The 22,190-nt window shown below is 41.8% G+C and overlaps 2 protein-coding genes across 7 annotated transcripts in view; both read right to left on the bottom strand.

Annotated features, from left to right (window-relative positions):
• The window catches only part of LOC112075110 (adhesion G-protein coupled receptor G7-like), a 76,284-nt gene that overhangs the window by 37,979 nt on the left and 16,115 nt on the right, over positions 1-22,190 (bottom strand). The window lies entirely within an intron of this gene.
• On the bottom strand, positions 17,699-22,080 carry LOC139025637 (adhesion G-protein coupled receptor G7-like). The gene is made up of 5 exons (XM_070440772.1): positions 21,734-22,080; positions 20,236-20,317; positions 19,369-19,527; positions 18,940-19,099; positions 17,699-18,703 (listed from the first exon to the last, which is right to left on the bottom strand). The coding sequence occupies exons 1-5, from the start codon at positions 21,798-21,800 to the stop codon at positions 18,494-18,496; spliced, it is 678 nt and encodes a 225-aa protein (XP_070296873.1). The 5' UTR covers positions 21,801-22,080; the 3' UTR covers positions 17,699-18,493.

The raw sequence follows: 22,190 nt of genomic DNA, 5'->3' as shown, positions 1-22,190 counted from the left end.
CGATAGCTCCTCTTATCATTTGTTTCACACTTGCACCCTGCTTACGTACTAAAAAGGAACAAAAGGTCCTTGTTCTAATTCTGACTAAAACTACACACATKATCAGATTATAAKTMTATGATTCTAATAKATTTCATACAATTATATGGATTCAGGGTGGAATATTTTAATCATTACTTTAAACATATAAATTCCATTATCAACCCCCCCTTAATGACTAAATAATACACACTGARACATCCACCGCCATATGGAATCAAAAATGTTACACAAAATCAAACAAAACCAATACATGTATTGTAACGGCTTTCTTCTGTGGACGAAGGAGAGGACCAAAGCGCAGCGTGGTTAGTGTTCATCATGATTTAATAACGACAATAAATGTGAACACCACAAAATACAAAAACAACAAATGTYAAAAAKCGAAACAGTCCTATCTGGTGCATAGACACAAAGACAGAAGACAACCACCCACAAAACCCAACACAAAACAGGCTACCTAAATATGGTTCCCAATCAGAGAAAATGACTAACACCTGCCTCTGATTGAGAACCATATCAGGCCAAACATAGAAACGGGAAAACTAGACACACAACATATAGACTGCCCACTCAGCTCACGTCCTGACCAACGCCTGTATTCGTCATCCCACTGGTCAGAGCTCGGAATCGGTCCATATCTCACCATCCGTTTTATCATCGATCTCCTAGAGTTCTGGTGATCAAACCTCTCACACATGGGACCAACCAGCATCCACACAACACCAACAAACTCATACAGGTGAAAGCAGCCCACAATATAGTACTTACAATATTTTTTCCATTTCCCAAACATGCTATCGAACCACCCTGTCAGGGAAGTATCCACCCCAGAGTTATCTGCTAACTCATGAGCTAATGTGGTCAAACTAGCCAGGGCCTTTGTCACTGATCCGTCTGGAGCTGTGTTATTTGGAATGTAAGTACAGCAGGCTGCTCCGAATATCACACATACCCCACCCTTCTCGGCTAGAACATATCCAATGCTATTCTATTCTGCCATGTCATTAACTTCTCTGCGCTACGGATCCCTTTTACGGGATCATTTTCCAAACAACCGCTGAATTGCAGGGCGCAAAATATTACTAAAACTATTTATAATCATGCAATCACAAGTGAAATATACCAAAACACAGCTTAGCTTGTTGTTAATCCACCTATCGTGTCAGATTTTGAAAATATGCTTTACAGCGAAATCCAAGCTTTTGTGAGTGTATCAATCAATGCTACAACAGCTAGCCCCAAATTAGCATGGCCACGAAAGTCAGAAAAGCAATCAAATTAATCGCTTACCTTTGATAATCTTCGGATGTTTGCACTCACGAGACTCCCAGTTACACAATAAATGTTATTTTTGTTCGATTAATATTACTTTTATAACAAAAAAACGCCATTTGGGTTGCGCGTTATGTTCAAAAACTACAGCCTCGTCCCGGTCCTGAAAGGAAGAAGAAAATTCCCAAACTATCAGATGAAAAAATATTACTAAAAATATTTTATAATCATGCAATCACAAGTGAAATACACCAAAACACAGCTTAGTTTTAGTTAATCCACCTATCGTGTCAGATTTTGAAAATATGCTTTACAGCGAAATCCAAGCTTTTGTGAGTGTATCAATCAATGCTACAACAGCTAGCCCCAAATTAGCATGGTCACGAAAGTCAGAAAAGCAAAAAAATGTATCGCTTACCCTTGATAATCTTCGGATGTTTGCACTCACGAGACTCCCAGTTACACCAATAAATGTTATTTTTGTTCGATAAATATTACTTTTATAACAAAAAACGCCATTTGGGTTGCGCGTTATGTTCAGAAAACCAAAGCCTTGTTCCGTTCGACAAATTCCAAAAAGTATCCGTAATGGTCGTAGAAACATGTCAAATGTTTTTTATAATCAATCCTCAGGTTGTTTTTAACAAACATAATCAATAATATTTCAACCAGACCATAACCTATTCAATAAGAGAGAAAAAGAAAATGGAGAGCTCCTCTCTCGCGCGCAGGAACTATTCAGAGGACACCTGACTACTTTTGAAAAATCTTGCTCATTTTTCAAAATAAAAGCCTGAAACTATTTCTAAAGCCTGGTCACAGCCTGAGGAAGCCATTGGAAAAGGAATCTGGTTGATACCCCTTTAAATGGAAGAAAGCCGGTCCAGGAAACACAGATTTAAAAAATATATATCACTTCCGGGTTAGATTTTCTCAGGTTTTCGCCTGCAGAATCAGTTTTGTTATACTCACAGACAATATTTTGACAGTTTTGGAAACTTTGGAGTGTTTTCTATCCTAATCTGTAAATGATATGCATATTCTACGATCTGGGCCTGAGAAAATGTCAGTTTACCTTGGGAACGTTATTTTAAGAAAATAAAAAAATTCTGATCCCTAGCYCTAAGAGGTTTTAAGGTAGATCCATTACCATCCTCCAATCTGTACTTGGAGCTGCTTTTTTAACTGGAAACAGGGAAGAGTTACAAAATGCTTCATCGCCTGGAATGATTACGCCACCTTTCATTAATTGTTAAAAAATTGGAATAATACCTTTTATTGCCTATGATTAGATGTAGGTACTACCTGTATTGGAGTTTCCCCTTTAATTAATATGCTGGACCTTGTGACCATAAATGTTCAGGGACTATCTCTAATTCTAACTCCTGTTCTTCTGTTAACAGGTACTCCTCTCCTCAGTATTTTACACACTCATTCAGATGTACAGCAGGAACACTATTTGCTCTCCAATTTAGCTTCCTGCGATACCTATCGGTTGATGGACTGTGTTGATCTCCACTAATCATGTCTACCCAGTCTGTGATTTTCCTCCCCTTTGACACCCACTGGCCCATGTCCTCCCACCCTTCTGAGGGCTCCTTGGCGAGAGATACATGGGGACTCCACCTTTCTCTGAACAGCTTCTGAGGTAGCTCCACTTCCACAGCAACATGAGTGCTGTCATAGTGAAACCACTTTAACCCTATAGTTCTCTCTGGGGTTTTAAGTAATGCTTCCTCATAGACTGGATCTGGACCTGGGTGTTTGTTATAGCAGAGAGTACAGTGTAAGTCATCGGGGGACATCTTAATAAGTCCTGGTACTACTTTGGCCACATTCAGTTTAGTCATTACATCTCGGCCTAACAGGTTGACTGGGCATAGTTTAAATATCAGAACGGGGACAGTGGCTTCTCCGCCAGATGACTCATGTTTCAGCGTTACAGGAGCGGATAGCCGTTCCATGAATTGATGTCCTGATGCTGAACGTACTATGATCTGTTCCCCATTACTTTTTACCCCGTTGGGAGCATCGTCTGCACAGATTGTGACAAGCTCCAGTATCACACAGAAATTGAATTTTCTTTCCCATTATTGTTAATGTCAAATAGAGTTTCTGTTCCTGTTGTAATGCTAAATCAATAGTAGCCAATTTCAAGAATTTCACAATCAGTTTTTACAACAGAATCCTGAAAATCCTCCTCCTCCTCTCTAGAGTCTATTCCCCCGCTCCCCATAATTAGTCATGCCTCATCTTCCTCTTCCCCATCTGAGTCTGGCTGTGGGCGCCTGACCTTTTTCTCTATAATTACCTCGACCCTTTCTCCTGCCTCTCCTGTCCTTGTTCTTTTTACAGTCTCGGTGATTATGGCCTACTTTATTGCAGTGTTGACATGGCTCCTCACATTCTCTAGCAAAATGTCCTGGCTTGCCACAATTGTAACATTTATTTCCCCCTTTCTCTCCTGCCTTGCTATTCCGTCCTCCTCTGTCACCCATACCCTTCCCTGCAATATCTCCTAGAGTGGCCATCAAATATTCAGCTCACTTCCGTTCCTTGTTTTCTCTCTCACTTTTCCCATGCTGCTCATAGTGTACTGCATATCTCTTCACCTCTTTCAGCTCTGCTAGCCCCCACCCTACTAGGTTCTGTTTGATGGCACTGCTTATCTCGGGACGCATTCCACTGAGGAAAGCAATTTTTAATTGCTAATAATACGGAGCATTAAATCCCTCTACTGCCTGGGGTTCTATTAACCCGCTATTTGCATTGAACACGTCCTTTAATCTCTCTAGGCATTGACTTGTATTCTCACTGTCTTCTTGTTTACACTCGTGGACCTTGGAGAAATCTGCATGTCAGTGATAGTGTTCTCTCAGATTATTACACAGCTGTGTGATTTTCTCGACATAATGCCCATCTACAGCCCAGGGCACTACTACTAAATCCTCATGTCCTGGTACCCAATTTCCCCGAACTGCTGCCCAATCCTTTCCCACCAGCTGTCTCTACTTCACCCGTGTTCAGTTTAAAGCTGGCTGCCAGGGCTTCCAAATCTCTCTTGAACCCATCCATTCCCGTCTTGGGATGTCCTACACCTTCTACTGCCCTGGCTACATCCCTCTGAGTCCATGCTCTGTATACCTCCAGTGTCGGCCCCTGTCCGTCGTCCCCAGCTCGAGGGTTAGGTAAGGCTATCAGAGGGTACTGACTGTCTGTTCCCTCCTTCTCCTCTATCCATTCAGAATCATCCCCACTTTCATCTTGTCTGTCCCTATCCGGACTCTGGTTATGGGAATCGAGTCTACTGAGGGCTCTGGGTCGTGCAGCCCCATGAACACGCTCTCTTCCCTTATTTCCCCCTCTCACTTTTCTCAACTTTCTCCCTTTCTCTATCTCTATCCACTTTCTCAATAAGATAGCTAGATCCTGTCCTCCTTTCTGTGTCACTTCCTCCCTCCCTCCCTCCCTCGGCTCCCTGAGGACCAGCATATGGGGGAGGGGGTAACGGAACGGGCGGCACCTGGTTTGGTTGCCTCCGTTTCATTACCACCACCTCGTCGTCTGGATTTTCCCTCCACTCCTGGTCTGCCAGGGAGGGGTATAATTTGGGTTTAGGTGGTGCCTCTGTGGGAGCCGTGGGAGTCCTCTCTGTCTGCTCCTGGCTACCTAATTCTTCCTCCTTAGTAGCTCCCTTTTTCTTGGCCCCCTCCGCTCTTTTTCTAGCTTCAGCCAGCCAAATACGAGCGGTGTCGAGCCCTTCTGTCCGTTGCTTCTCTACCTTGTCCCCACAKACCCGATTTATTTGTTTAATCACTGATTCCAGTCTTTCTATATTTAACTTATTTTGGGGTAGGGGGCAGTATTTTCACGTCCGGATGAAAAGCATGCCCAGAGTAAACGGTCTGCTACAAAGCCATAAAAGCTAGAATATGCATATTATTAGTATATTTGGATAGAAAACACTCTGAAGTTTCTAAAACTGTTTGCATGATGTCTGTAAGTATAACAGAACTCATATGGCAGGAAAAAACCTGAGAAAAAATCCAATCAGGAAGTGGGAAATCTGAGGTTGGTCGATTTTCAACTCAGCTCCTACTGAAGATACAGTGGGATATTGGTAATGTTGCACTTCCTAAGGCTTCCACTAGATGTCAACAGTCATTAGAATCTTGTCTGATGCCTCTACTGTGAAGTGGYGCCGAAGGAGAGAGGAATGAGTKAGGTCTATCATGACCTGAACATGCCCTGACCATGCGCGRTCACGTGAGAGCGAGCTCTGTTCCATCGCACTTCTGAAGACACAGGAATACTCCGGTTGGAACATTATTGAAGAATTATGTTAAAAACATCCTAAAGATTGATTCTATACTTCGTTTGTCATGTTTTTACGGACTGTAATATAACTTTTTTTACTTTTCGTCCGTACTTTCCGCTGGACCTGCCCGCGCGTCGTGAGTTTAGAAAGTGTACTGAACGCTAGAACAACAAGGAGGAATTTGGACATAATGATGGACATTATCGATCAAAACAAACATTTATTGTGGAACTGGGATTCCTGGGAGTGTATTCTGATGAAGATCATCAAAGGTAAGTGAATGTTTATAATATTACTTCTGACTTCTGTTGACTGCATAATATGGCGGATATATTTGTGTCTTGATTGGGCTCTGAGCGCCGACTCATATTATTGCATGGGTTGCTTTTTTCATAAAGCTTTTTTGAAATCTGACACAGCGGTTGTCGTGAGGGCATGTCGTGAAACGAGCTAAGTTTTTTCTCATCTTAAATCACTGGGGGCTGACATAGTGCTTCTTCAAGAAACTCATATTAAACGCTCCGCTCAGGCCAAGCTACGAGTCGGCTGGATCGGCCAGATATACCAGTCTAACTTTGATGCAAAAGTGAGAGGGGTAGCAATCCTGATAAGGAAAAACATTCCTTTCGTTTACTCATCCTCGATTTCAGATCCTAATGGTCGGTGTATTATTGTGGTTGGCACACTGAATTCGAAACCAATAACCTTGGTCAATTTATATGGACCCAACTTCGATGATCCATTATTTTTTTCAAAGGGTATTTAAGGCCATACCAAATATCTCAGATACAAGTGTTATTGTTGGAGGTGACTTTAACTGTACGTTAGATCCTCTTTAAGATAAACAGCTATCAAGGTCACTTCAACATTCAAATGCCAGTGTCTGTCTAAATACATCGATGACAAACCTTAACATTGTTGATATTTGGAGACTGATGCACCCAACAGATAGGGATTATTCTTTATTTTCATCAGTTCATAAATCATATTCCAGAATTGACTATTTTTTTTACAAATTTCAGCAGCTGCGTCAGTTACCTATCACCCTATTCTAATTACGGACCACTCTCCTCTGTCCATGGTGCTGAAACTCGTCAATATGTCGACAGGTCGGTGACCGTYGCGCTTAGACGCATACCTGTTGAAAGATGAGGCTTTTTGTCAGTATTTGAAGGAGCAGATTGGCTTTTTCCACGGAGCTAACGACGCGGGGGARGTTGACGACTCCACCCTTTGGGAATCTCTAAAGTACGTGAGTTGGGGGTTACATTATTTCTTATACATCAGAGAGGGGAAAACGCGCCAATACTAGGCTGAGAGAAATTGAAAGAGAGTTAGGGGAACAGGAGAACGTTTTTAGGACAAATTCCTCGAATACAATACTTGAGAAGATCACAAAGTTGAAATATGAATACAATACCATCCTTTTGAAACCGGTGGGCTCTTTACTTGCAAAAACGCAACAAAGTTATTTTGAACTGGGTGACAAACCACATAAATTATTAGCAAGACAGCTAAGGCATGTACAGGCATCTAGAGCTATTCACAAAATAGAAGACAAGAAGGGTAAAATAGTAACAGATCCGCAGGATATTAATAAATGCTTTGCACAGGTTTACTCAGAGCTATATCAATCAAAATGCGATGCTACTGATCCACAAACTATGGAGCGGTCACCGAGTGAAGATTCACATCCCATCCTCGTCGCCAAATGTGGTGGCATATTTCTGCATTACCAAATGAGGAGTTACAAACTTCACACACTAGTCAGAGTTATACTTAAACTACATCTTTAATAATAAGAGCTTTGCAATACACAATTATGCGCTCTCTCTAATGAACCATTGAAAAAGTACCAACAGAAAAGTACAAAGATCTTTTATAGCCAAGATACACCCCTCTCAACCTACATGACGAACCACAGATCTTAGGAACAGTTCACAAAGGTTAAGATTTGTATGAAAGATATCTATAAAACATAGCAGACAGTTACTGCTGTGTCAACAGTTTTCATTGTAAAGACCAGTGTCTGGCCCTCTTACTCCAAAAGGGAACCGTCTCTCCCTGGTACGGCATAGAACAGAACCATTAGCTCATGTTTTCTGGAATGCTCTTCAGGTTTTATCACCCAAAGACATCGTAAATCTCCCCTGTCAGTGTTATCTCATAGAGGCCCATCCTCAGTAGAACACACACACACAATAGTTAACAGAATATTATATTCTGTCGAATAAAACAACCATTAAAATGCAATACCAGCATTATAATATAATCTTGCAATTTTCCACGACATCTCCTCCATTTTAAGAATCTTCTCAACTTAAAAGAAAATTACAAGATTTAAGAACATTCATTTACATAGAAAATACATATATTCTACATAAACCAAAAATCACAAAACAATAACTCATTGCATGGGGTTCCTGCACATGACCAGCCTATTCCAAAACAGTCTATGGGAGGGAGGCGCACAGTACTACATAGAGCCATGACTACATGGAACTCTATTCCACATCAGGTAACTGATGCCAGCTGTAGGGACCGACGCTGGAGGCGAGAAGCAGGTATGGGGAGTTGACATTTAATTATGAACAGACAAAGAGCAAGATAGAAACAGCATCAGCACACGGATACACAATTACAAACAACAAACAATGCAGTAGTGGGGAACAGAGATGGGGAACTGACAAATATAGGGGAGGTAAAAAAAAAAAAAGGTGATTGAATCCAGGTGAGTCCAATGATACGCTGATGCGTGTGACGGGAAAGGCAGGTGTGCGTACTGATGGTGACAGGAGTGCATAATGCTGTGGAGCCTAGCGCCTTCGAGCGCCAGTGAAGGGGAGCGGGACCAGGCGTGACAGCAAGCAATAGAATAAGATTGAAAAAAAACAGATACAAATACACCTTATGGAACAGCTGGGACTGTACAGAGACACACACAGGTACAGACAAACGAACATGCACACAAACTCTAGCACACGCACTCTACACACGTACATTGTAATATTGTTGTATGGTGGCATTATAAATTTTGCATTGTAGATATGTAGTGGTGTAATAATGTTATATGATGTACTGTTTTATATTTWGTTTTATGTGTACTGTAAGTGTCTCAATGTGTTTGGACCTCAGGAAGAGGCTAATGGGAATCCCTAATAAATGCAAATGTATTTATTGTTATCTTCTGGAGAAAAAACCGACATAGAAATAATTCAAACCAAATCTAAACTGGGTTGAAATGATAACGAACCTACATTTATAGTCTCTTCACTCTGTCCAGCTTGATAAAAGTCAAACAAAATCTAGACAGTCAGAGAGCATCGAAAATTCCAGAAGCGTTGGACAGAAGACTATTTTGAGCAAATGTTGACTGCGAGGAAGTATAATATCTAAAATACAATGGGGGTCATCGCTGTCGGCTCACCTGACAGGTACTCGACCACCCTGAGCATTCTGTGAGCTGGATGGCTTCGCAATCGCTACTCCTTCTTCCTCCTTCAAGGAACTCAAAATCAGAATAATGTCAGGAACCGCAGAGTTTAAATGTATTTGGCTAAGGTGTATGTAAACTGCCGACTTCAACTGTATACGGACAATATACAGTTGAAGTCGGGAAGTGTACATACACCTTAGCCAAATACATTTAAACTCAGTTTTTCACAATTCCTGACATTTACTCCAAGTAAAAATTCTCTCTCTTAGGTCAGTTAGGATCACCACTTTATTTTAAGAATGTGAAATGTCAGAATAATAGTAGAGAATGATTTATTTCAGCTTTAATTTCTTTCATCACATTCCCAGTGGGTCAGAAGTTTACATACACTCAATTAGTACTTGGTAGCATTGCCTTTAAATTGTTTAACTTGGGTCAGACATTTCTGGTATCCTTCCACAAGCTTCTCACAATAAGTTGGGTGAATTTTGGCCCATTCCTCCTGACAGAGCTGGTGTAACTGAGTCAGGTTTGTAGGCCTCCTTGCTCGCACACTCTTTTTCAGTTTGCCCACACATTTTCTATAGGATTGAGTCATTACTTTGTGATGGCCACTCCAATACCTTGACTTTGTTGGAAGAGTTGTGGTCATTGTCCATTTGGAAGACCCATTTGCGACCAAGCTTTAACTTCCTGACTGTCTTGAGATGTTGCTTCAATATATCCACATAATTTTCCTGCCTCATGATGCCATCCATTTTGGGAAGTGCACCAGTCCCTCCTGCAGCAAAGCAGCCCCACAACATGATGCTGCCACCCCCGTGCTTCACGGTTGGAATGGTGTTCTTCAGCTTGCAAGCATCCCCCTTTATCCTCCAAACATTACGATGGTCATTATGCCAAACAGTTCTATTTTTGTTTCATCAGACCAGAGGACATTTCTCCAAAAAGTACAATCTTTTTCCCCAGTGCAGTTGCAAACCGTTGTCTGGCTTTTTTATGGCAGTTTTGGAGCAGTGGCTTCTTCTTTGCTGAGCGGCCTTCAGGTTATGTCGATATAGGACTTGTTTCACTGTGGATATCGATACTTCTACCTGTTTCTTCCAGCATCTTTACAAGGTCCTTTGCTGCTGTTCTGGGATTGATTTGCACCTTTCGCACCAAAGTACGTTCATCTCCAGGAGACAGAACGCGTCTCCTTCCTGAGTGGTATGACGGCTGCGTGTTCCCATGGTGTTTAACTTGCGTACTATTGTTTGTACAGAATGAACGTGGTACCTTCAGGCATTTGGAAATGTCTCCCAAGGATGAACCAGACTTGGAAAAATTACTTGTGTCAAGCACAAATTAGATGTCCTAACAGACTTGCCAAAAGTATAGTTCGTTAACAAGAAATTTGTGGAGTGGTTGAAAAACGAGTTTTTATGACTCCAACCTAAGTGTATGTAAACTTCTGATTTCAACTGTATATACAGTACTCATTAAGTTTTGTAACGTAACTCATGATTTGAAATATAGTATATACAGTATCATTGAAAAGTTTGGACACACCTACTCATTCATGGTTTCTTATTTTGACTATTTTCTACATTGTAGAATAATAGTGAAGACATCAAAATTATGAAATAACACATATTGAATCATGTAGTAACCAAAAAAGTGTTAAACAAATCAAAATATATTTAGATTCTTCAAGGTAGCTACCCTTTTCCTTGATGACAGCTTTGCACACTCTTGGCCTTCTCTCAACCAGCTTCACCTGGAATGCTTTTCCAACAGTCTTGAAGTAGTTCCCTGTCACAACGTGGCCCTTTGGGGTGTATATCGTGGCTTCCCCCCTCTCTCACTCTCACCACAAGTTTTATGACTTTACGACAGGTCATAAATTCCTGCAGACTCTCTCCCCCTGGTCATGCAGAAAGAGAGGGGAAATAAACCTATGGAACAAAGAGCTTCTCCCAAATTTGGAGGATAAAACAATATTTTATTTTGAGAATGTGGGAATGGTTCGTGGGTATTTAAAGAGTAATCCTGTCGAACTTGTTTTTTTTTGTGACATCAGGAAGGACAGTGCACAGAATAACAGTAACTTTGGAAGTGTACATTTCTCAGTTATTAGTTTTCTACCTGAACTTTCTGTAAAATATATTATTAATATGAAACTATTTGTGAGAAATGTAATGTCATTTGGCCTTCTTAATGAGATAATTGTTTAGTTAAACATTTAACTAGTCGGTGACCACACCCATGTGAGCCCAGACATTACGTAGGCGTCATAGAACCGCCCCTTCTCCCACAGAGTATAAAACCCACTCCTACAAAATATACATTAAGTCAGAGAACGCCGGGACAGAGTCCCCACATTGGAATGGCTACAATTCTAAGGCCATGGGACCATACAGCTGTAGCTTGTGCTACACGGCTGGAAATGGTTAAACTCTGAGACTATCGATCACTATAGAATAAGAGCTAATCTTAGACGATAATACTAGTCTGCAGTTAGAAATTACGTAAGCCTAGTACAAGAATACCGACAACAACCGAAACATCTATTCTAAGAACAAGCCTAACGTATCCATTACAACAGACACTATGCAGAGCCACGGAGAAAGCTACAACCACGAAGGACATTTTGACTTCTGGGGAACTTAACCAGAGACTCTGATGAACTGACTCTCCAGCAGACGGACAGGCGATTCAACAGAGAAGACAACGACGTACGGGCGTAAATATATACATTGCAATTATTCTCGAATGAGCGGCCGTTCATGTGCAAAGGATTAGCATTTCAATTAATATAATTATCAACTGTGTGTAGTGAATCCATTTGTCTTTCCTGCTCTCTCAGTCCCCACCCCTTTTCTTTGTCTTCTTAGCCGTCATATTGGCTTCGTCCACTAGGGACATTTTCTTTGTATCATGTAGTAACCCAAATATCTACTGGTTGTTTGTTAGTAATTCTGTGATTATTTAGTTAGTTAGTAAATAATAATTAAGCCAATTTGTATACCGCTGATTCATGATTTAGGCTAGGGTTCGTCAGATATCCAAGGGGTTGCGACGTTCAGTAATGAGAACTGATGAGGTAATAATAATTCTTTAATAGAAGACTGTAATTGATCAGATATTAAAATATCTGAAGTTATATTCAGAAAATTATAACTCTGTAAATCAACATTTTCCGTGGTGCCCCGACTTCCTAGTTAATTAATGTTTACATGATTAGTTTAATCACGTACTAATTAAACCTAGAGAACTGATTCGATATAAATAAGTCTTCACATTTAATGATAGTCCAGACACGACATCCCACATACGCTCAGCACTTGTTGGCTGCTTTTCCTTCACTCTGCGGTCCAAATCACCCCAAACCATCTCTACTGATTTGAGGTCGGGTGATTGTGGAGGCCAGGTCATCTGATGCAGCACTCCATCACTCTCCTTGGTCGAATAGCCCTTACACAGCCTGGAGTTGTGTTGTGTCATTGTCRTGTTGAAAAACAAATGATAGTCCCATTAAGAGCAAATCAGATGGGATGGCGTATCGCTGCAGAATGCTGTGGTAGCCATGCTGGCTAAGTGTCCCTTGATTTCTCAGATAATGTCACCAGCAATGCACCCAAGCACCAMCACACCTCCTCCTCCATTCTTCACGGTGGGAACCACACATGCAGAGATAATCCATTCACCTACTCTGCGTCTCACAAAGCCACGGCGGTTGGAACCAAAAATATCAAATTTCCACCTGTCTAACGTCCATTGCTTGTGTTTCTTGGCCCAATCAAGTCTCTTCTTCTTATTGGTGTCCTTTGGTAGTGGTTTCTTTGCAGCAATTCGACCATGAAGGCCTGATTCATGCAGTTTCCTCTGAACAGTTGATGTTGAGATGTGTCTGTTACTTGAACTCTGTGAAGCATTTATTTGGGCTGCAATTTCTGAGGCTGGTAACTCTAATGAACTTATCCTCTGCAGCAGCAATTCTGGGTCTTCCTTTCCTGTGGCGGTCCTCATGAGAGCCAGTTTCATCATAGCGCTTGATGGTTTTTGCGACTGCACTTGAAGTAACTTTCAAAGTTCTTTAAATTTTCCAGATTGACTGACCTTCATGTCTTAAAGTAATGATGGACTGTCGTTTCTCTTTGRTTATTTGAGCTGTTCTTGCCATAATATGAACTTGGTCTTTTACCACGTAGAGCTATATTCTGTAAACCACCCCTACCATGTCACAATACAATTGTTGCCTCAAATGCATTAAGAAGGAAAGAAATTCCACAAATTAACATGTACCAACACACCTGTGTGATCATTCTACAATGGTCCCTGTAGCATGCGATCAAACCGGTGTGATTAGAACGCTTATTTAGAACAGACAGTTTCAAATGACGCAACAATCAGCATTTGAGCTGGCCACACTTTTTTCAGAAACATTTTGCACACACACATCCTTACAAAGTTATGTCCAGAATGTGAGCAGTTTATTTTTGGATGCAATGTTCAGACATTCACAGAAGTATTTACAGCATAACGCAATCATCCAAACCGGAAAAATGTAGGCTACATTTGTCCTAGCGCTGAGGAAAGATTGACATAACACAAGCGGTCATATTTTTATATCTCGCGGCTGACAGAAACTACAATATGAATGAGCTAATAGCAATTACTATTTATAATTAATCACATCACGGGTGAGCTCACCATTGATCGAAATAATTGAGTAAAACCCTTTCTAGAAATCGAAAGTGATCCAACGATGGGTAGTTTGTGCGCCGCCATGCTTTTTTTCTCTCACAGAAACCAAAGATAATAAGAGAAGACATGATGAGTTTGGTCTGTTTATATATGGTATGCACGTTGAAGGGGGTGTGTCGTCTACCATCGTTCACATCCCACCATTCACTTCCGGAAGTTCTCAAAAAAATGAGTGAATCTTTACTCACCTCATTTTGTTATAACATCTTTGGTCCAACAGACAATTACGTGAAACCTAGAATTTATTGTATGTCAACAAACATGGCTCCACACATAGCTGGATTTAGCTTAGCTCATTATAATCAGTACAACCTTCAAAAAGTATTTTACACACATCATATTTGCCCATTACAATCTATGCCAAGAAATCAGAATGCAGATTGTCACCAGGTGTGAAAACATGTGAATAAAACAGTAAATATATAAATAATTACCACACAAAACATTTTTCGATAGTATTATTGATTCAAGTGGCGCGTGCAGGCAGTCAATCACGTAACCTCTCCACTCTGAGCCATTCAGTGTTGTAGCATTAGCAATGTCTTTCAAAAGGAGCAACTCAAAAATCTCCAGAATTTCCCATTTGTTAACAATTCTGACTATGAGTATGAAAGTCAGGAATCAGATTCTGACAGTGACATGAGGAGATGCCCCCCAACCTTGTAGCCATTGAGAACCCTGAATCTGAGGAGCCCTTGTCCACGACAAAGTCCCAGGTCCCTTTGAAGATGCTGGTGGTGATGGAGGCAGACCGGCAGTGGATGAAGTACAGGAGTTCTGTGGTAGCTGGAAGACCACCAGCCATTTCACCCCTCCTGGCCCTGCTGTTAGCTTTGATGAGTCCAGTCTGGAGTGCAACGCCTCTTGCCATTTCCATCTGAGGCAGAGTGCTTCAGTTGTTTCTGACAGGGAGCTGGTGGAGACTGAGACTTAGTAGAGGAGACTAATCGCTATGCCTGGAGCTACAGGAGAAGAGAGAGCCAGGAGTGAGGGGGAAACTCACTAAATGGGAGACAACCACAATTAGTGAAATGTATACCTTCCTGGTGACAGTTCTTCTCATTGGGGATAGTAAAGAAGAACTCCCTAAGAGAATACTGGAGCACAGATCCTATGTTTGCAACTCCCTTCTTTGTCACCCTCTTTCCAAGACCGCTTCCTAGTTCTGCTTCGATGCCTGCATTCGTCAACAATGCTACTGCCATCCTAAATTCCCCATTATACGAATAAGAAATGTTCTAACCAGCCTTACATCAGCATTTGGCAGGTCTTTGTGCCATTACAAGAGCCTATGCATTGATGAGTCCCTGTTATTATGGGAAGGTAGGCTGGCGTTCCGTCAATATATTCCCTCCAAAAGGCACAGGTTAGGGGTCAAGTTCTTWGTCATGTGTGACYTGACGTCCACCACTGACATCCAACATTACGAGGGGCTTGGGGTGTCCYGGTCCYTGGTGATGASCATGCTGGCTCCTCATCTCAGCAAGGGACACACTTTGCATGTGGACAATTGGTACAGCKMTTCCACACTCTTCCAGCATCTGCTCTCCAACAGCACAGGGGCTGTGGCACAGTCAGGTCGAACAGGAAGGGGATACCGGCATTCGGATGCAGGAAGATGCTGAGAGGGGAGGGGGAGTTCAAGGAGAACGGTCAACAGCTGGCAGTAAAGTTGCATGACAAACGAGACGTGTCCTCTCCACTGTCCATACAGCAACCATGTCGGCCACAGGGAAGGTGGACCACCTGACGGGAGAGAAAAATCAAACCAGACTGTGTGCTTGACTATAACCTCAAAATGGGGGCAGTGGATAAGGTGGATATGATAAACAGCTTTGTGGAATGCACTCGGAAAACGACCAAGTGGTATAAAAACATATTTTTCCATTTGTTTGACACTGCTGCCCTCAATGGCCACATAGTTCACCGCCAACTAACACTTGCGATGATTACTGAACAAGGTATTTTTTGTAATTGGGTGTACAGTTCACATACAAATCACATACAGTTCCATTATGCAATTAAAGTGACAATATCTCACACCTACCCACTGCCTCATAGGTAAAGTAATTACCTACCAAAAGTACAGAGAATCTCATGAGAGAACTGCTGGGGACAATCCCCTACGCCTCACTYCACTTCGTTTTCCCTGCAAAGTCCCTCAAACTGCTGCTCAAGGTAGTCACACACGGAGGCACTGCAACTGCCTGTCTGGCACCAGGAGAAGTAAGCAGAGGAAGTTGACAAATACGTGTTAAGCTTGTGATACACCTCTATGTATTTCACCATGCTTTGGGGAGTATCATATGCTCAAGCACTATTTGGCACAACTGAAGCAATTAGTGACTGGCTGAGCTGGCAGGTGACCTGCCATGATATTTTGCCTTTAGAGGTGGGGGTGGAAATGCAGTTGTTGTTCAGTCACTGCATGAATTTTAAATATGAGTTATGCATATTCTGTTTTTTTCCCTCTAGTAAAACAAGTTGTTGTTGTTCAACAAACCAGCACCAATACTGCAATAAAATAGACAACTATTACATATTGGCCTATGCGTTTTCTTGCTGTGTTTTCATCCAGTAAAACTGTTAAGGAGACACTAGGATACAAAAGCTGGCRTCAATCTTCAGCTCCAAAGATGTCCAGCTCCAGTACCAGTTCTGATATTGACAAATACTGTTTGTGGTTTCTGAAAGTACAGAATAAAGAGGAATTATTCATTAGAATACAATATAAGGATATGGCAATAAAACAATATTACAAAGAAGTAACATAATACACACTGCTATACAAATAGTATATTGCATTCACAAAATCACAAATTGGAGTTAACAGTAAGAAACAGTAACTTTTGAGCTCCACAGGGGGGCAGGGCAGGGCAGGGCAGAACAGAGCTATGCTAAATAGGGCAAATGAAAACAAACCATGGTCATAAATGTTATATATATTTAACCTTTATATAAACTAGGCAAGCTATTTAACAACAAATTATTATTTACAATGACGGCCTACACCAGTAGGTGTGTCTAAACTTTTGACTGGTATACAGTACCAGTCAAAAGTTTAGACACACCTACTTATTCAAGTTTAGATTTTTTTGGTACCATTTTGTAATCAAGATTCCTTTGCTCCTTGTTCACTTTGCTGTGCTCTCTCCTGACCTAAGGAAGTGGATGAAACAGAGCCCTGGGTGAGATGTTTCAGCTTTCTTCTTGCTTGCTCCAGTCCCGCGGCTAGCTGAGTCAGTATTTGGTCATGCTGCCACCTGAATTTTCCATTGGTCAGACCTGCGTGGCAGGAAGAGAGCATGTGCTTCAGAGTGGCTGGTCGTCCACATAGTGTACAGCTGTCTGGGCTGTTTGCCAACCCCCACGTGTGTAAGAAATTGTAATAGATACTGGCAACTTGTTTTAACAACTTCTCAACACAAGCTATACTTGACACAACATGCACCCATCCCCCTATACCCCCACACTTCGTACCCTTATAATAACCACAGACCCACACACACTCCCCTCCCCCATGAACAGGCCCCTGCTAAAACAAACGCACATGCATTCTGCTCAAGGATGAGACTAAGACAAAGAACTATGTTAAGAGCCAATGGAACGTCGACATCAGGCCCGAACAGGACTACCCACGACCCAGAACGACCAATCGGAAGGCCAGACTACAAGATCAACCTACTTCATTTATTGCATATATAATCAGCACAATATGTTTAGGGGTCCCTTTTCCGACGATTCCATACGAGTCAGACAGAAGGGGCCGTGCTGCACGATTACTAAGATATTTTTACCTGTGAATAAACTGCCTTATTATACAAATATCCACCTCGTCATATGTCTCAACTTGATCTCCTGTCTCCAGTAAACGTTTTATCAACACGTGTGAAGGTAAATTGGTGTGGGAAAAACATTGTACACAGAGCAAAGCAGAAACTTAATCCGCTGCCCTTCCATGTTCCAGGTGAGTGCCCTCTCTCTCACGCTCCCACAACATGTCCAGCTGCCGTGTTTTTTCATGGCTACAACTCTGACATGCCCATTTTCTTCCTCAGCCTTTCAGACCTCCATCTGCACCACAGCACTACTTTGGATCTGCTTTCTTCCAGCTTGACCTGGATGTGCATCCCAGACCCGCCTCCGTGAGCGTTGCGCTAGTTGCCCACTTGCAACCGGTTCTGACCTCGATCTCTGCCTGGCGAACCCTCTCATCCTTGCTGTCCCGCAGCATCATAGGCTGACATGCTTTTGTTGCCCTGCAGTCCTCTACCACAGATGTAACTGGCAGCTGCAGCTTGCTGCCTGTGCTGTACAGGCCGATGGAGCAGAAGCTTCTTAATCAATTTTATGTGTACCTCGGTAATGACCAAATGTGGCCTGAGGGGAACATTTGTTTGACACCCCTGGGCTACACTGTCTTAAGCTATTTTCTGAGATATTGTGTAAAATAGTGTTTTTTCTCACTATGAAAACTAAAACAAASATTAGCTTAAAAGACAATCACATAATTATTGAACACTTTTATTCAAAAAAAATCATTGGACAACTTCTGAGGGACTAGTCGTCACAGTAAATATACTCTACGTGGATACAACATTTTGTGCAGTATATTGTATATTATAGTACAAGAGGAGAAGTATTACAAACTAGGTTTGAACTTGCAGCCCAGCCCATCAGTTAGATGTCTGTGAGGAACAAGTTGGAAATGACACAGTGTCCTGCTGTGTGTATGATTCTACTTTATCACTGTGCTTTCCTCGCCATAGACTGAACTTCCTAGTGTGAAGAGGGATCCCAGCGCTAGAGACAGAATTCAAAGCACTTGACATCTTTTTCTTGACAATTGCTGTTCTTGCTGTGAACAGAATGAAAATCTGCAAGCCCTGTGGAGCGAAAACAAAAACGTTATCAAGTATTTTCAGGAACACACAAGGACAAACAAAAGGTAACGTTTCCATAAAGACCAGCTCGATTTATTTATGTTTAGTAGGTGTCTAATTTTCAAATCAATCATGTCTGGATTATGTGGTACAATATGTATTTACAGTTTACATATGAGTAATTTAGCAGACGCTCTTATCCAGAGTGACTTACAGTAGTGAGTGCATACATTTACTACCTGAGTGGTGGTGAGTACACAGAAGGAGATGTTGAGTATGGTGTACATGGTCTGGTTCTGTGTAATGAGCAACAGATAGCCCAGGATCCAGGAGAGACCGAGCACCACAGCCAGAGAAAAGCTACTGAGGAACTTCTTCTTCATCGATGTGTGTCTTGTACTGGGAAACATAACCAACATACTTAGAATGCTGTAATGCTGTGGTAGAAMAATATTTGACTTCCAGTGGGTGAGTGGGTTAGAGCGTGGTGCTAATTCAATTTGATGATTTGCTTACTAAMGACTGAATTAATAATAAAATAATACATTTTATTTATAACAAGCTTTTCATTGAAAGACAATTAACAATTAAGCTCGTCAGTAGGCATTTAAAATCAAGACTGATCTTTATGACTACAACGTTCTACTTTGTGCCCCCATTAATGTTACCTAGTTAAATGTGGGTTGGTCTTGCATGTTGTAACTGCAAAATATATCAACATCACTGTGTTGAACATAAGCATGAACGCCACAGGTATCAGGAACCCCCAAAACATTGGCAGCTTGAAGTCAAAGTTCCCCTTTGGATCGAGGGCAGCAAGCCAGCAACTGAGAGGTCAAATGAATGAGTTTGAGAGTGGGACTGTGGGACAAACAAAACAGGCTGTGATTTGAATAACGTGGTATAAAGTAAACATGGTGGGTGGCATAAGTAAAAAAGAAACCTTTCAACACAATGGATAAATCTTTTAGTTTTTTACAACTTTTAAAATTGCTCTTTACCATCGTTAAAAGCATGTAATACGATCATTGATAGGGAAAAGCTTTTACAGAATAAATTATATTGATAGTACAGTACAATTCACGAGAGATAGATCACCTCAAACTCGTGGCTTCAGCCAATCACTGTCCCCATGCACCCTACACTCTGCCAATGCTCTGACCGTGCATCCTGTGAATMGTCAGATGCTCCTAGCTAGCTCGTCAGGTCCATTGCATGCTCTCTCAAGTGTGTCAGTATTAGCAGGGCCTGAACTGTGTTGTTTCCAGTGTCAGAGCGTGGGTAAACACATGTGTATGGGATGCGTGATTACAAAAAATCATCCCCATGTACATCCCTATGTGCATCTTCTCCTGTGTGTGAATAAAGTTCCTGTGTGTGTTAACTCTTGGACTGCCTTAATCCTCTCTAACCGGGGGCGGTGTCAGTGGGTCATAGACTAGTAAATATGTTGAGCCGGGTCACTCTCAGTACAGTATAGAGAAGTAGTATAGTACAATTCAGTACAGTAGTAGTATAGTACAGTAATGACTCACAATTCCTCCTGCCTGTAACCCAGTGGATCATCCACTCTGTAACTAATTCCTAAAGTGAGGGCCACCACAACCGCAGGCAGTCCTAAAGGACAGAGAACGATGTTGTTATTTCCTGGTAGATTTGCATGCAGCCATATATAGAGTATTCTGAAAAGTATTCAGACCCCTTGACTTTTTCCACATTTTCTTACGTTACAGCCTTATTCTGAAATTGATTAAATAAATGTTTTCCTCATCACTCTACACACAGTACCCATAATGAAAAGCGAAAACAGGTTGAGAAATTGTTGCAAATTTATTGAAAAAAATACAGAAATACCTTATACCTTAGCAAAAACCAAGCCATGAGGTCGAAATAATTGTCCGTAGCGCTCCGAGACAGGATTGTGTCGAGGCACAGCTCTTGGGAAGGATACAAAAACAATGCTGCAGCATTAATGTCCAAGAACACAGTGGCCTCCATCATTCTTAAACAGAATAAGTTCGGAGCCACCAAGACTCTTCCTAGAGCTGGCCTCCTGGCCAAATCGAGCAATCGGTGGAGAAGGGCCTTGGTCAGGGAGGTGACGTAAGTAACTCTTCAGTAAAAGGCACATTACAGCCCGCTTGGAGTTTGCCAAAATGAAACCAAGATTGAACTATTTGGCCTGAATGCCAAGTCTTGCTAGCACAGACTGGAATATGTTACGGGACTCATCCGATGGCATTGAGGAGTACACCACATCAGTCACCAGCTTTATCAATAAGTGCATCGAAGACGTTGTCCCCACAGTGACTATGTACATACCCCAACCAGAAGCCATGGATTACAGGCAACATCCGCACTGAGCTAAAGGCTAGAGCTGCCGCTTTCAAGGAGCGGGACTCTAACCAGGACGTAAGAAATCCCGCTATAACCTCAGACGAACAATCAAACAGGCAAAGAGTAAATACAGGGCTAAGATTGAATCCTGCTACACCGGAATCGACACTTGTCGGATGTGGCAGGGCTTGCAAACTATTACGGAACAAAAGGAAGCCCAGCCAGGAGCTGCCCAGTGACAGATGTATTACCAGGACGTATACTCCAAGCATGTGCTGACCAACTGGCAAGTGCTTTCACTGACATTTTCAACCTGTGTAAATGTGATCACTTTTTTATTTTTAATAAATGTTCAAAAATGGAAAAAAATGTTTTTGCTTTGTCATTATGGGGTAGTGTGTGTAGATTGAGGGGGGACGACAATTTAATCCATTTTAGAATAAGGCTGTAACGTAACAAAATGTTGAAAGGTCAAGGGGTCTGAATACTTTCCGAATGCACTGTACAGAGTAATATACTACACATACATCCTCTAAAGACATAACATCACTATACAAGTAGCTTTTAAGTTATAGTTCAGGCTTATTAAGCCTGAAAATATCACCTAGCATTAGTTTTGGTTCAAGGAGCCAAGGGCTAATGCCAGCCAAAGCTCTGAAACAACAAAATAATAAATTTTTCTACATGATATCCTACCCCATCCGATGGCCACGGTATAGGCTGTGAACTGTGACGGGCTGGTGGCCAGGCTGTTTCTGATCATCAGGAAGACATGTGTGGCGTACAGCGTGTTCCAGGTGAACGTCCCCAACAGGAAGTACTGCAGCAGGACTGCGACTGCAGTACAGGGCCCTCTGTCCCGCTCTGTGTGTGTGTCGGACGGGGGGAGAATGTTGTCCTCCTGTATTTCAGGTTTGCCAGCTGTTGAGGGTTGTCCACTCCCAACATGAAGAGGAGGGTGAAGATCAGGAGACACGCAGACGCTCACTAAGAGGACGTTGGGTTGGTTTTGCGTGATTTCCTGGGATAGGTGATAGACAACAATATGTCAGGGAAGTTATATATGTAGTTATGGATGTGTTGGTTCATTAATAGAGGGTTTCATAATAGTTTCACCTATCAAGTCCTGTTGGATCAGACAAAAGGCTTCTTT

The sequence above is a fragment of the Salvelinus sp. IW2-2015 genome, unplaced genomic scaffold, assembly GCF_002910315.2.
Source record: "Salvelinus sp. IW2-2015 unplaced genomic scaffold, ASM291031v2 Un_scaffold2986, whole genome shotgun sequence".
Lineage (NCBI taxonomy): Eukaryota > Metazoa > Chordata > Actinopteri > Salmoniformes > Salmonidae > Salvelinus > Salvelinus sp. IW2-2015.
This window is presented reverse-complemented; position numbering and strand designations above follow the sequence as displayed.

Bases quoted from the DNA above. Each gene is read 5' to 3' on its own strand.
- LOC139025637 (XM_070440772.1), bottom strand. From the start codon at position 21,800: ATGATCAGAAACAGCCTGGCCACCAGCCCGTCACAGTTCACAGCCTAT. The intron at 20,318-21,733 runs GTAGGATATCAT...TCTGTCCTTTAG, and splicing joins TACCGTGGCCATCGGATGGG to GACTGCCTGCGGTTGTGGTG. The intron at 19,528-20,235 runs GTGAGTCATTAC...TTGACCTCTCAG, and splicing joins GGTTACAGGCAGGAGGAATT to TTGCTGGCTTGCTGCCCTCG.